The sequence below is a fragment of the Rhagoletis zephyria genome, unplaced genomic scaffold (genome assembly GCF_001687245.7).
Source record: "Rhagoletis zephyria isolate East Lansing unplaced genomic scaffold, Rhagoletis_zephyria_1.1 Rzeph_scaffold_06677, whole genome shotgun sequence".
NCBI lineage: Eukaryota > Metazoa > Arthropoda > Insecta > Diptera > Tephritidae > Rhagoletis > Rhagoletis zephyria.
The window spans coordinates 6,403-19,499 of NW_016163760.1; the positions used below are offsets into that span (position 1 = coordinate 6,403).

The 13,097-nt window shown below is 42.5% G+C and overlaps 2 protein-coding genes across 2 annotated transcripts; one reads left to right on the forward strand and one right to left on the reverse strand.

The window, feature by feature from the left end:
- Positions 1 to 1,076: 1,076 nt before the first annotated feature.
- IntS11 (integrator complex subunit 11) lies at positions 1,077 to 3,448 on the forward strand. Its single transcript, XM_017629295.1, has 3 exons — positions 1,077 to 1,501; positions 1,564 to 2,538; positions 2,746 to 3,448. Exons 1-3 carry the CDS (start codon positions 1,288 to 1,290, stop codon positions 3,348 to 3,350), a joined length of 1,794 nt encoding a protein of 597 aa, XP_017484784.1. The 5' UTR covers positions 1,077 to 1,287; the 3' UTR covers positions 3,351 to 3,448.
- Positions 3,427 to 6,319, reverse strand: wdn (wings down; the record flags this gene model as incomplete). The annotated part of the gene is made up of 4 exons (XM_017629294.1): positions 3,427 to 4,192; positions 4,252 to 5,396; positions 5,468 to 5,632; positions 5,693 to 6,319. Coding segments are annotated over 4 exons (2,533 nt in total), but the record flags the coding sequence as incomplete, so codon positions are not given.
- Positions 6,320 to 13,097: the final 6,778 nt, after the last annotated feature.

Sequence of the window (13,097 nt, forward strand, 5' to 3'; positions counted from 1 at the left end):
ATACTGCACGGTGTGGTGCGTGATGAACGCTAAGCCACCACCATTATCTCGCTCGCGATCTCGACGGTGCACGTTGTACCCGGCGCAATTCAACAAAGTTGAATTGCTGTGCAACTTCGTCTCTTGGACCGCAGCTATCAATATACCATGCCGACACATGAAGACGGTTATCTCCTCAATCTTGCTCTGTAGCCCGTTGCAGTTAAATTGAAGGAGCTTCATGTGGTTCGGGAGACGTGTCGTGATGTGGGGTGTAAGTGAAGTGTATGTTCTTGCCGCCGTTGGCTGTGTGTGCTGCTGAGGTGATTGCCGCCCTGTGGTGGTGGTGGGGGGCGTCGCAATTGGGGTCTGCGACCGAGCAGCGCAACACGGGCCCTCGAAGTTCCCAGTCCAATCTCGCGTGGTACGCAGACCTGAGCATGCCCTAAAGTGGCACCAGCCAAGGCAGGTGTTGCACTTGACTGATGTCACATTACGGAATATCCTGGTCTGACATACCGTGCAGATTGTAGGGGGAACCAGGAGTTGTTGGCGGCGGCGTGTGGGTGGTGGTGCGGTTGTGTGTGTTATGTGGTCTGTAGTGGCTGTGGTACGGTCTGTGGTGTTATTATGTTGTTGTGTTGTGGTGACTGTGTGTGGCTGCTGCGTGAGTGTGTGGGGCTGCTCGGGCGGACTGTGGTTAGCCGTGAAGGCTGCTCTGTTTGAGCAACAGGGGTCCACGTACGACGTGGTCCACTGTCTATGTGTCCGTAGTCCCGAGCAGACTCTGAGGTGACTCCACCCCTCGCAGGCATTACACTTGTCTGAGGTGGAGTTGTGGTGTAATCGTCTCCGGCATACACATCAGGTGTATGTTTCTGGCCCAGGGTTTGACTCGATGCCAGCCCTGAGTAGGAGAATACGTAGTGAATGTAGCCCTATGGACGGACAACTTCTGAGATACTTCGCCGACCTAAACGGGGTTAGATCGCTCTCTCCGAGTTTGCTGCAACAACAATTGCACGCAGTTTGCCAAACAAAATTTCTGCATAACACCGACCTTAGATACTATGAGAGTTAAGTGTGGATACACCTTAATATTTTGTTTTGTTTAAGAATCCGGTGCGTGTCCATTCCATTATAGCGGACCTTTTTTCAAGTGTATGCCGTACTTGTTCGAAATTCATTAGCTTTATACATATATTTGAAGTAATTTGTTATTTTTATTATCCCGCATCAGGAAAATACCTAATAGTTTCATCAGTACTCTGAGGCAATTTTTTGTTCTTACGGTTGCTCGTAACAACCATGCCGACAATTAAAGTAACTCCTTTAGGAGCTGGCCAGGATGTTGGTCGCAGTTGCTTGCTGTTATCAATGGGTGGTAAAAATATTATGCTTGATTGTGGTATGCACATGGGCTACAACGATGAACGACGTTTCCCTGATTTTTCATATATTGTGCCAGAGGGTCCTATAACAAGCCATATTGATTGTGTCATTATTTCACATTTTCATTTGGGTAAGTTTTGCTAGTTTGTTTGCTAGTAAGTCAAGATTATCATTTTGATATTTTTGCCACAGATCATTGTGGTGCCTTACCGTACATGTCCGAGATGATAGGTTATTCGGGACCAATTTACATGACCCATCCGACTAAAGCCATCGCGCCAATTTTATTGGAAGATATGCGTAAGGTTGCTGTTGAGCGTAAAGGAGAATCAAATTTTTTTACCACTCAAATGATTAAGGATTGCATGAAAAAGGTTACAGCAGTCACATTGCACCAAAGTGTAATGGTGGACAATGAACTGGAGATTAAGGCCTACTATGCAGGTCACGTGTTAGGCGCCGCTATGTTTTGGCTGCGCGTGGGATCACAATCAGTTGTCTATACTGGCGATTACAATATGACACCTGATCGTCACTTAGGTGCGGCATGGATTGACAAGTGCCGACCCGATTTGCTAATTTCGGAAAGTACATATGCAACAACTATACGCGATTCCAAGCGGTGCCGAGAACGTGATTTCCTGAAGAAAGTACATGAATGTGTAGCAAGAGGAGGAAAAGTTCTTATTCCAGTATTTGCGTTGGGTCGTGCTCAAGAGCTATGTATTCTATTGGAAACATATTGGGAGCGTATGAACTTGAAATTTCCTATTTATTTTGCCGTGGGCCTAACGGAGAAAGCAAATACCTATTATAAAATGTTTATTACTTGGACAAATCAGAAGATACGTAAAACATTCGTTCAGCGTAACATGTTTGACTTCAAGCATATTAAACCATTCGATAAGGCCTACATTGACAACCCTGGTGCAATGGTTGTTTTTGCTACACCAGGAATGTTGCACGCTGGCTTATCGCTGCAGATTTTTAAGAAATGGGCACCGAATGAAAATAACATGGTCATCATGCCAGGTTATTGCGTACAAGGTACAGTGGGAAATAAAATTCTTGGAGGTGCGAAAAAGGTGGAATTCGAAAATCGACAAGTAGTTGAGGTAAAAATGTCGGTCGAATATCTAAGCTTCTCTGCACATGCTGATGCAAAAGGTAAGCATTGGTGCAAATATTTGCCTTTATTTATATTTATNGTGGGAAATAAAATTCTTGGAGGTGCGAAAAAGGTGGAATTCGAAAATCGTCAAGTAGTTGAGGTAAAAATGTCGGTCGAATATCTAAGCTTCTCTGCACATGCTGATGCAAAAGGTAAGCACTGGTGCAAATATTTGCCTTTATTTATATTCAAAAATATTACAGGTATTATGCAGCTAATACAAAACTGCGAACCAAAGAATGTTATGCTAGTACATGGTGAAGCTGAGAAGATGCAATTTTTACGAAGTAAAATAATGGAGGAGTTTAATACTGAGACATATATGCCTGCAAATGGGGAGACTTGCGTTATTTCAACTCCAGTAAAAATTCCAGTTGATGCCTCTGTTTCATTGCTCAAAGCAGAGGCTCGCGCCTACAATGCCCAACCACCAGATCCAAAGCGTAGACGACTCATTCACGGAATACTTGTAATGAAAGACAATCGCATAATGCTGCAGAATTTAACAGAAACCTTGAAGGAGTTCGGCATTAATCGGCACGTAATGCGATTCACTTCAAAGGTAAAAATGGATGATCCAGGTCCACGCTTGCGCACCTGCGAAAAGCTTTTTGCTCTGCTACAGGATAAATTGGTTGGCTGGACAGTAAGCATGCAGGAGAATTGTACCATATGTGTAGAAACAGTAGAGATCAAAATTGAGGAAGATGAAAAGGATCCAAAGCACAAAACTCTACTTTTATCGTGGACTAATCAGGATGAAGATATTGGCGCTTACATATTAAATCTACTTCAGAATATGTGTTGATATGAACATTTCCGTAATTTCCAGCTATAACTTCTTAATACACGTTAACTTTGTTATTACTAAGCAATACAAAGTTGATAATAAAATATATTTTTATTGTACGAAAATTGTAGAAAAACTATGTGATTAGTAGCAAAGCATAAAAGTACATATTTAAAAAGTCCCGTCGCACTGTAGAACTCATCTGTGCATCATAGACAAATAGACAGCTGACTAGACAAGTAGACAATATGAACCATTCGTCGTTTAAGAGAGCTTTGGTTGTTGCCCCACGGATGCATTCGACCCCATGTGTGCTGCATGGTGCACCAAAGTTTTACCTTGGAAATATCTTCTGCCAGTTACAGTACTGGAAGCGGAAGTCGAACTAACGTTTGCTGATGTAGTTGCTCCCGAAAATAATAATGTGTCCACCGAAGGCAATTTTTGGCTTTTTGAAGACTGCGTGAGCAGCGGCATTCCCATTGCGGACATTGGGTGCAAGTAGAAATGATTGATAATCGCTTGAGTTGTCGCCGGCCTAGCATTTGAATTTGACGGCACCATCTGTGTTGTCACTTGAGGCAACAGGTGTTGCAATTCAGCCACGGTTTGCTGCGCCAAAGAATTATTGTGACTAGTGACCGTAGTTAGAGAGTGTGTGTTTGACTTAAAAGAATTTACAAGGAAATTATTTGTTGATGCTACAGTGGACTGCGCATTGGCAACACCATTTACGCTGACCGGTTGCAAGGGTGGCATAACAGCCGGCGTTGCGGAAAGTTCGACAGATGCTGGGGACGAGTACGGCGATGATTCCAGCGAAGAACACAGTAGCCGCTGATTCATGTCCTTTAGTGAAACTGAAATTCGAATTTAATATTATGTTTTGTTAAACTAGCTAAGATATTAAAATATTTACCATAATCCTCTTCTTTGATGCGCGTCGATGACAAATCCATCGGATCAAATTCTTTTTTTATTTTGAAGTGCAGCGCTGCCGTAGCCTCAGAAGATGAAATGGCATTATCAGTCTCCATGCCAGCGGAAGGCTGTGGCACATATAATCCACACTCTTCCATTTCAAGTGCTTGCTCCATAATAAGTTCTTCAGCAGAAGTGATACTCAGATCGGGAAAATTACTAATTGCACAACGCGTGTCGGCCAATAAAGATGTGCTTAAATGTGATTTTAAGTTACTTTCTGGTTCGCTAATTTCCCGTTTAATGGAGGATAGTAACGATATGGCGGGACTGGCTTTTTGCACTTGTTTGGGTGAAGGCTGCTTTCGCTCACGCTTTGGCTTAGCCGTTTTGCAAGTATCATTTTTGTTTAGTGCTACTACTGTTATTGGCTTTAAATTCCCCGCTATAGACAAAGGAATGGATGTCATAATGTTGTTCGTGCGTATCACTTCAGTTTTGATAATTGCAGACAATTTGGAAACAGCGATTGAGGGTAAATTATTATCATCTCTGATTGCTACCAATGGAGGGGGCTGTGCCGGCGTTGGCAATGGCAACTGTTGCGGAGATTTTTTCTTTCGCTTAGAAGCTGGTGGCTTTGCCGTTTCTGTAGTTGCTCCATTACCTATTGTTGCTGGTGCAGGATGAGTTTTATTTGCCTCAGCAGGTTTTGTTGTTACTAAAGGCTGAGCAGGGGTTGCGTTATTTGTATCAGTTGCCTTTGCTTTAGTAGATTTCGTCGATTTTTTAGAACAATAAGAGGGAATGTTTTCCAAATGCTCGCCAGTTTTGTGGTCTACTTTGTGACGGCGGCGGGTATGTTTCAGCCAGTTAGGGAAGTTGGTAAAGTCCCGTGGACAATAGTTGCATTTGAATGGCCTTTCGCCGGTATGAATATTGGAGTGCTGCTTTAGTTTGGAATTACTTATAAATGACTTATCGCAAACGTTACAAGCAAATGGTCTTTGCTCCAGGTGTACAAGGTTGTGCACTTTAAGACAACGTTCAGTTTTGTACATTTTGCCACATTTTTCGCAACGATATGATCTTGTCTGAGCATGATATTTTTGGTGGCGTTGCAGATGAGAACGTTCTTGGAACCTAAATTTGGGTGAACACATTAGTTATTTATTTCAAATACAAATATAAATGTAGTACGCCTTGAAAATTACCTCTTCTGACATTCTGGACATTCGTAAGGCTTCTCAGCGGTATGGATACGGGAGTGATGAGTCAAGTTGATCTTTTGTACAAATTTTTGGCCACAAATATCACAGCCGTATTTTTTGTTATCACTATGGATTTTGCGATGCATCCACATGCTGCCTAATTTAAGACTAAAGAGAAAACGGTAATTTGTATATCCAAAAAAAATTAGGGGAATGAGAAGAGCTTACCATTTGCCGCAGTCGGGACATTTTTTCCAAGCATCTTTTCTCGGATCTGCTGAACGATGCGTTTTTACATGTTTCTTCAAACTCGCCTCTTGTTCAAAGTCACGGTCACACACCGAACACCGATAGTGAATACGATGTCCGACAGCCTCATGCGTAGCATATTCCCCTCGCCCCTGCAATATGAGACCATCACAGTCTAGGCACTTAAATACCGGCTCAGGAATTTTGGCACCGGTTTCTAGTGGAACGGGTCCTTTAATAACCTTAACATCAGCCTGTGATGTTAGTAACGAAATGTTATTATTATTACTACTACTACAACTTGGTCCATTATCTTCTGGTAATGTAAAAATATTGAAACTAGATGATGAGATCTGTTTGTTGCTACTGACTACAACATGATTGATGGGTGCACGTTTGATATCATTTGTGTTATTTGCAACGGTCTGGATATTATCAACTGCGGCATCGTCAAGATGAGTTGCATTCAATTGGTATGAATGGCCAATTGCATGCATGTCCTTTTTTAAATCCCGTCTAATTTTCTCTTTAGACCTGTCGATTTGTCGTTGTTGATCCGCCTGAAGTGGTTTTATTAATAAGCGTTTTAGAGGANATTTTCCGAAACTTTACGAGTTAAAGGAAACCCTCTAATTAAAGTCATAAATCGTGTAAAACTCGTAAGTTTACGGGGCTTTTATGGGGCCGCCCTCTATGTGAAAAGGTGTAAATAGGTGCGATGTGCTAGCTATTTTAGCCGGAAATTTATACTGCAACCTCCGATGGACAAAGCCAAGCGTCGAGTGGGAAGGCTGCACAAACTGCCAACAACAAGTGCGCCTCATGTTTTTACCTGCGGTGAAGTTCAGATAGACATCGGGAAGGCGAAAGCCTCCAAATACATGGGATCCAACAGAATATGCTTGCTGATGCTGAAAAATTACGGGAGTAGACTATTTAGCCAAGGTTCTCAACCTGTCAATGGCTACGCTCGTCATTCCTGACATCTGGAACTCAACTGTTCAAACCGTCAGCCACTCCACGTTGCTAGAAGACGGATAGACTTCTTCACTCCCACAGAGACTCAAACGGTGGTCAGAGAATTATATGAGCCGTCGACACTCGTCAGCAATGTTTAGAGACAAATCGAGCAAATCTAGAAAAATAAAACAGAGGGTTCCACAGGGTGGTGGTGTCCTTTCCCCATTACTGTTTATCTATTATATTTCCAAGCTCCCTCAACCACCAGAGACTCCCTCTCGATTGTCTCTTACGCTGAGGATTGTTCGACAATGGCGCCTGGGAATGGAATTGATGAATTGTGCTCGAAGGTAAACGGGTATCTCTCCGAGCTTTCTCGCTTCTTCACTACTAGGAGTCTAACCCTCTACCATACAAAACCCACTGCGACCTTATTTACCACCTGGACGAAGGAGGTCAGACTACCGCTGGGTATTCATGTTGATGACACACCAATTCCAACGGTGAATAACCCAAATATACTCGGAGTAACATCCGATAGTCTGCTCTCCTTCTCTGCGCACACAACCGCAATTGTCAACAAAGTACAGAACCGCAACAAGGCCCTCAAGTCGCCAGCCGGAAATACCTGGGACAAAGACAAAGAAACGTTGCTGGCAACATACAAGGCAATTGGCCGGCCGGTTCTGAATTACGCAGCACCAGAGTGGTCGCCGCAGACCAGTTGGATGCAGTGAATGAATCTACAGACAGCACATAACACTGCACTACGCACAGCGACCGGATGTCTTCTGATGTCGCCAGAACACCACCTACACGACGAGGTGAAAATGCTCTCCATAAAGGAGCACAACACAATGATCTGCAGGCAATTCTTAGCAGGGAGCCACAGACGTTGACACCTGAACAGACACCTGCTTGCAGAGGAGCCCTCGCCAAGGCATGTCAGAAGGCATCTTTACGAACTGAAGGACGGAGTCCAGAGCTTCATAAAGCAACCTCTGGATGCGTCAGCTTATCGACAGGCCCTGAGCGGCATTCGCAGGGAGTCAAGTCTCCAGTTGCCTAGACTCCAGACCTGTGAATGCCGTTCTGGGCACATAACCACTTGACATAGACGAGACTGGGCCTCGTCTGCTTCGGGAGACTCGGACCACAATACCCCAACTTCGCTCTGGCTACTGCAGCAGGTTGAACTCATACCCGTTAGTTGAGCTTGACGACAACGACTGAGATACTAACCGATCTGGGTGGGGTTGTTGTAGCCGCTACAAAAACAACAACACGCTGTTTTACTCTTGTATGTAATTTCACTGCCCCGTATTTTAAAGGCGTTGAGGATGTCTAAAACTTCCGCTTGGATGATGATCGTAGAGACAGAGCAACACTGAGATCACGGAGTAGACAACAGCTCCCACACCGCAATCCATCTTTAAGCCGTTGGTGTATAGAGAGATAGTCTCTCTATCTGCCACTCGATCTCTTCACCAGTCTCTTATGGATATGAATTACACTTGCCGCTGATTCATACCCACTTCTTTCAGGTGAAGATCGATTTAGATTGCGTTGAGGATAAGCATTTAGCGTTTCTTACTCAAGCTGCTACTCCTGCGCTTGCTCTCCTTTGTATGCTTTCCAAATTCTGCTGAAGATTTTCTTGCAAGTGTAGTATGCTGTTCAGGCCTTCTGTATACGAAATTCGACATTGCTTTTCTCATTAAGTTTGCCATCCAGCACGACTCTGAGGTACATACTTTGCAATGGGGAATAATAGGATGAGTTCTATCTTGGTATTTACACTCATGTAGCATTTCCAAGTTTGGTTTTTTGTCCTTGCGCCCGGATTGCCCCGCATCCTTCTTCTCCGGGCGGACATTGAGCCCAATCCCGGACTAGAAATCCACTTCTGCTGCGTCTGCAAGAGGCGAACTTCACTTCGGTTAGGTGTAGCACCTGTAAAGGATGGAGTCAGCTAAGAACATGTCCAGGCCTTAGGTCTCACAGGGAGTGGACCACAAAGACTTGCATAGAACAGTAGTTTTCAAAAGGAAATTTTAGGTCCTCATGGAGTGGCAAGTTCAGGTGGGCACACTTAAGTAGTATGCAGATGCCTCTAAAACCCCTGAGGGGGTTGTTGCCTGCGTTTATCCCCCCCATACTGAAGATATCGCTGCCGCTGGGAGCCTTCCCAAGCATCTTTCAAGTGGAAGTCTATGCCATCAGTTTGTGGGCTGAGATTAACCTGCGAAGGAAGTATTGAAGCGAAAGGTCTCTAATTTAAAATGACAGCCAGGCGGCACTCAAGGCTCTCAAAAAGCTTACTAGAAGGATACAATCTGAAAATATGCAGGAAACTCATGGGCCTCCCTAAGGAGAAACTAATATAAAATAAGCGCAGGTTTTTGGGGGGGCCATTGTAGGTTAAGAAAGCACCTTACAATTAAGGAATGTGATTAAGCGACCAATGTCACTTTGGTGAAGCTGCCGGAGATTCCATTTCACCACCTTTTGGGCTGTTTAACGCAAAAGGGAGAGAAGCATATTTCCTACCTGCTCCGGCTTCTATTCTGAAGTTTGTAGAGTCTCTGGTACTGGCTGAGGTGTTCTGAAGACTAAAGGGCACAATTGACCTATTGGTCACAGTTCTTCGTTATTTATCTATCTAGCTATCTGTCATTAGTACTGGTGCTATCTTCGCCCTCACTCCATGAAGCATATGCTTTCTGGTCGTGGGAATTTGAAGGGGGATAAGTCATTTCTAGCGTATAGAATCTCACTACTGCTCATGATCGAGCGCAACAGTCTACTTGGTTGTCGAATACATCATGTGAAAAGAAACTTTACTAATCGGTTAAAAGAGCCACATCGATAGGATTTTGCTAGAACCTGGCGGAGTCCTTAGAGTTCACTATGGAAGAACTGTAAGATTGCCGGGATTTGCACCTTCAGATAAGGCAATCAAATCGCCTGCCTGATAACCGTAGCGTCTTTCAGGTGGAGATCTTTGCGAAAGAAAACAGCTTGTCTCATACAGGATAGTAAGTCTCTGTCAGGGAACGTCAAGGAGTCTCAAGCACTTGGAATCACGCCTTAAAAATAGTTTGGGGGAGATAGGGGATTATAAATATGTATACGTAAACAAACACCATAATAAAAATATAAAATAACTTCGGTTAGAAGGATATGCCTTCTCCTGGCACACATAGATGGTATTCAGAGTGGGCAAGTGGAAGTACGAGTCATTCGTATGCGCCTTCCTAACCTAACCTACTCAGTGTCAGGCAGATGAATGGCACTAAAAATTGTTCAAGTGTTCTTAAATATATTTTTTTAAATTTACTTTACAATTTATGATCGGCATCAAGATTCAAGATACATACCAACCCATTCACAAGCATGTCGCTACATACTTACATACATATATTTGTACAAATGAGTGTATGTTTGAATGTGCACACCATTTAGTCAACGATATTAATGAAGTTGTTCAAATTGTATGTACATACATATATACATTCATACATGCATACATATGTACATTTTTAAGAGTACAACATGAATGGCATAATAACAGCACAGCAAATCTACTTGTCGGTGTACAAACATATCGACAAATCAACTTGTCCAGTTCAATTCAATTCAATTCAATTCACTTTACCTTAACAACGACTGACCTATTGCATATGCATATGTGTAAGCAAACATACCCTGTAGGAAAAATTTATCTACATAGTTCTGAACTGCCATGCTTCTAGTGCCTTTAGAACCAGGTTTAGTTGGTAAATTTAAAACGGCGATGTCAAAGTCTATGTTGCCATAAAAATTGCAGTTTTTTATACAATTTATATTTAACTTGCTCTGTATGTATGTATGTATGTATGTATGTATGTAATACACACTGTGCACACTGGGGCGGTAGGGTAAGACCCAGTTGAAATGATTCCAGCAATGGAATTCTGACAATCGCTTCGCTATATTTTCGTCGCAAAAATTTTTTAAATGAAAAGCTGCAGGGCCTAAAAGCTCTAAATTGCTCTTGTTTTATACTGAAGTACCCTGCCTTCTCCATGTTTCTAGATGATGGGACATTTCCTTTGCCAAATTCTTATTTAGCAAAGACTTGTAGAGTTCTTTTGGCGAACTGGTCAATTGTTATATGAGGAGGCTCAAGTGTGAAGACTACGTCCACCGCCGCAGTCGGACATGTACGCATTGTAGCTTGGTGAGCGATCGTTTCACTTTTGCTAGAGTAGTTCTTGAAACCCAAGCTACAGCCTCATAGGTTACCATTGGTTTTACTATCATAGTGTATAGCCAGGACTATCCAGCCCTTCGCTGGCGACGTTAACCTCGACCCCCTCCAAAGTTATTTCCTTCATGCNTATCCAGCCCTTCGCTGGCGACGTTAACCTCGACCCCCTCCAAAGTTATTCCCTTCATGACCAGCAGAGATCTTTTCCCGGTGAATGGAATAATGGCGGTTTTAAGTTGGTTTAATGTTTAGCCTAGATAGATAGATAGAGAGATGAGTCTGGTAAGCACTGCCACAAGAAGGTCCATTGTGCCCATGTTTAGCCCTAACATGCAACACAGTCATTTCGTTAATCTTAAATCCAATTGAATGAGTCACAGTGGGTGCTCTCAAACCTTCCTCTGAAAATAAGTACTATGCCATCGGCACAACCTTTAAAGTGAATGTCATTGACAGGTAGAGGCTGAAGGACTTCAGCACTAAAAAGCTCCACACAGAAAAGGATCAAGAAGAAGACACAGAACACTATTTCGTCACATTTAATAGCACTTTCTATTTCGGTTGTCGTATGATACAGGGCTGTGTCCGTAGTCCTTCTAGCTCTGTATGCATGCTGACAAGGATCGAAAGGTGGTACCTTCAGAATATTAGATCCCCTCTACATCCTGTTAACCTTAGCTTCTTAAGGCATACAACCATTCCTTCTCTAATTCGGAGGGTCACGTTTAACTGGAAATCGCTATAGCAAGAATTGAATAATTCAATTATAAGATGGATTTAAGTAATAAGAAGAGCTGGAAAGGCATATCCGACACATTTCGGATAAAGAGGGTCGGGATAGTAGTATTTGGACCAAGGTTGAGTTACTCTGAACCTATGGGCAAAAAAAGTATGCCAGTTTTCCAGGCGAAAATATACGCTATAGAAAGCCGTTCGGACTTTAATGTCACATGAAATTACGGGAATCAGAGAATTGCGACCTTGACGGACAGTCAAGCGGCAATTAAGACCCTCAGATCTCTTCAGGTAACATATAAAACTCTTGGTCTAACCAATCGAGTGTGGGTTCTCTGGATTCCGGAACATATTGGTATTGAGGGAAGTGAGATTGTGGATAAACTTGAAAAGAAAATTGGTCATTGGTCAGCGCCCATTTGTGGGATGGGAAAGGAAACACACTCTGGCCTGGCTAGGCAGGAGGAAGAGGCTCAAATAAACCGCCACTGGGATAATCAACCAGGTCAGGAGGATTCAAAATCGCTATTACGAACACTCAGAGCACTGCATAGAGTGGTTTTAATTGATTCTGCCGTAACTACAATCTGCAGATATCTACAACTTTGATTTTAATAGCCATCCAATACAATCAATTAAGAATCAGCAAAAAAAACAAACATGAGGTCTTCACGAAACTCCAGCTTGGTATACAATTTTAACGACAGTAGCACGGTATGCTTAAGCTTAAGCCAAGAACTACGACACTTGGATACTGGATTACTAACAAAAATAATGGTCAGGCCAGAGCTGTTGCTGAGAGTGCGGTCAAGGACCTCGTGTCTAACTCTTTTAGCAAACGTTGGACAATGAATGTATGTATGAGCAATAACTAGTAACTAGTTGGAGTTTTCCAAATTTTCTTAAAGGGTATGTTCCAACATGGTCTAGGTACATATGTACATTAGACTGCATCACTCCCCATACAAAAAAATCGGTACTATTTTTCCATTGGAATTATAAAATCTATTATATTTTAAGACATCCACCAAAATATTTCGGAAAAAGATTAATATTTAAGTGAGCTGGACGGATTTGAAAATACCTCCAAAAATGCAGTTCTTTATGAATAAAAATAGTTCTTAAAGATTTTTTTTTAATCCCCTCAAATGACAAAACGGTTTAAGCTTTGCATAAAAATATTTAAAAAAAAATTGAACGGAATCGTAAGAATGGTATTTTTGATGCTCTTTTTTTAACCTTTTTCAAATATTGGGCCGTATGAATAAAAACTAAGCAATTGCTTTTTCTTAAAATTTCATATTTATTATTTATTATTCATATGGCCCATTGGTATAAGATAAACTTGAATAACTGAACCTAAACTCCTCCGATTTAGACTTTGGAGGTATCATTGCATCGGCGTAGCAAGAATGAAATCTAGGGGGGGGGGGGGGG

Coding starts and splice junctions, on each gene's coding strand:
- IntS11 (XM_017629295.1), top strand. CDS start 1,288: ATGCCGACAATTAAAGTAACTCCTTTAGGAGCTGGCCAGGATGTTGGT. Junction 1,502..1,563: donor TATTTCACATTTTCATTTGG/GTAAGTTTTGCT, acceptor TTTTTGCCACAG/ATCATTGTGGTGCCTTACCG. Junction 2,539..2,745: donor TGCACATGCTGATGCAAAAG/GTAAGCATTGGT, acceptor AAAATATTACAG/GTATTATGCAGCTAATACAA.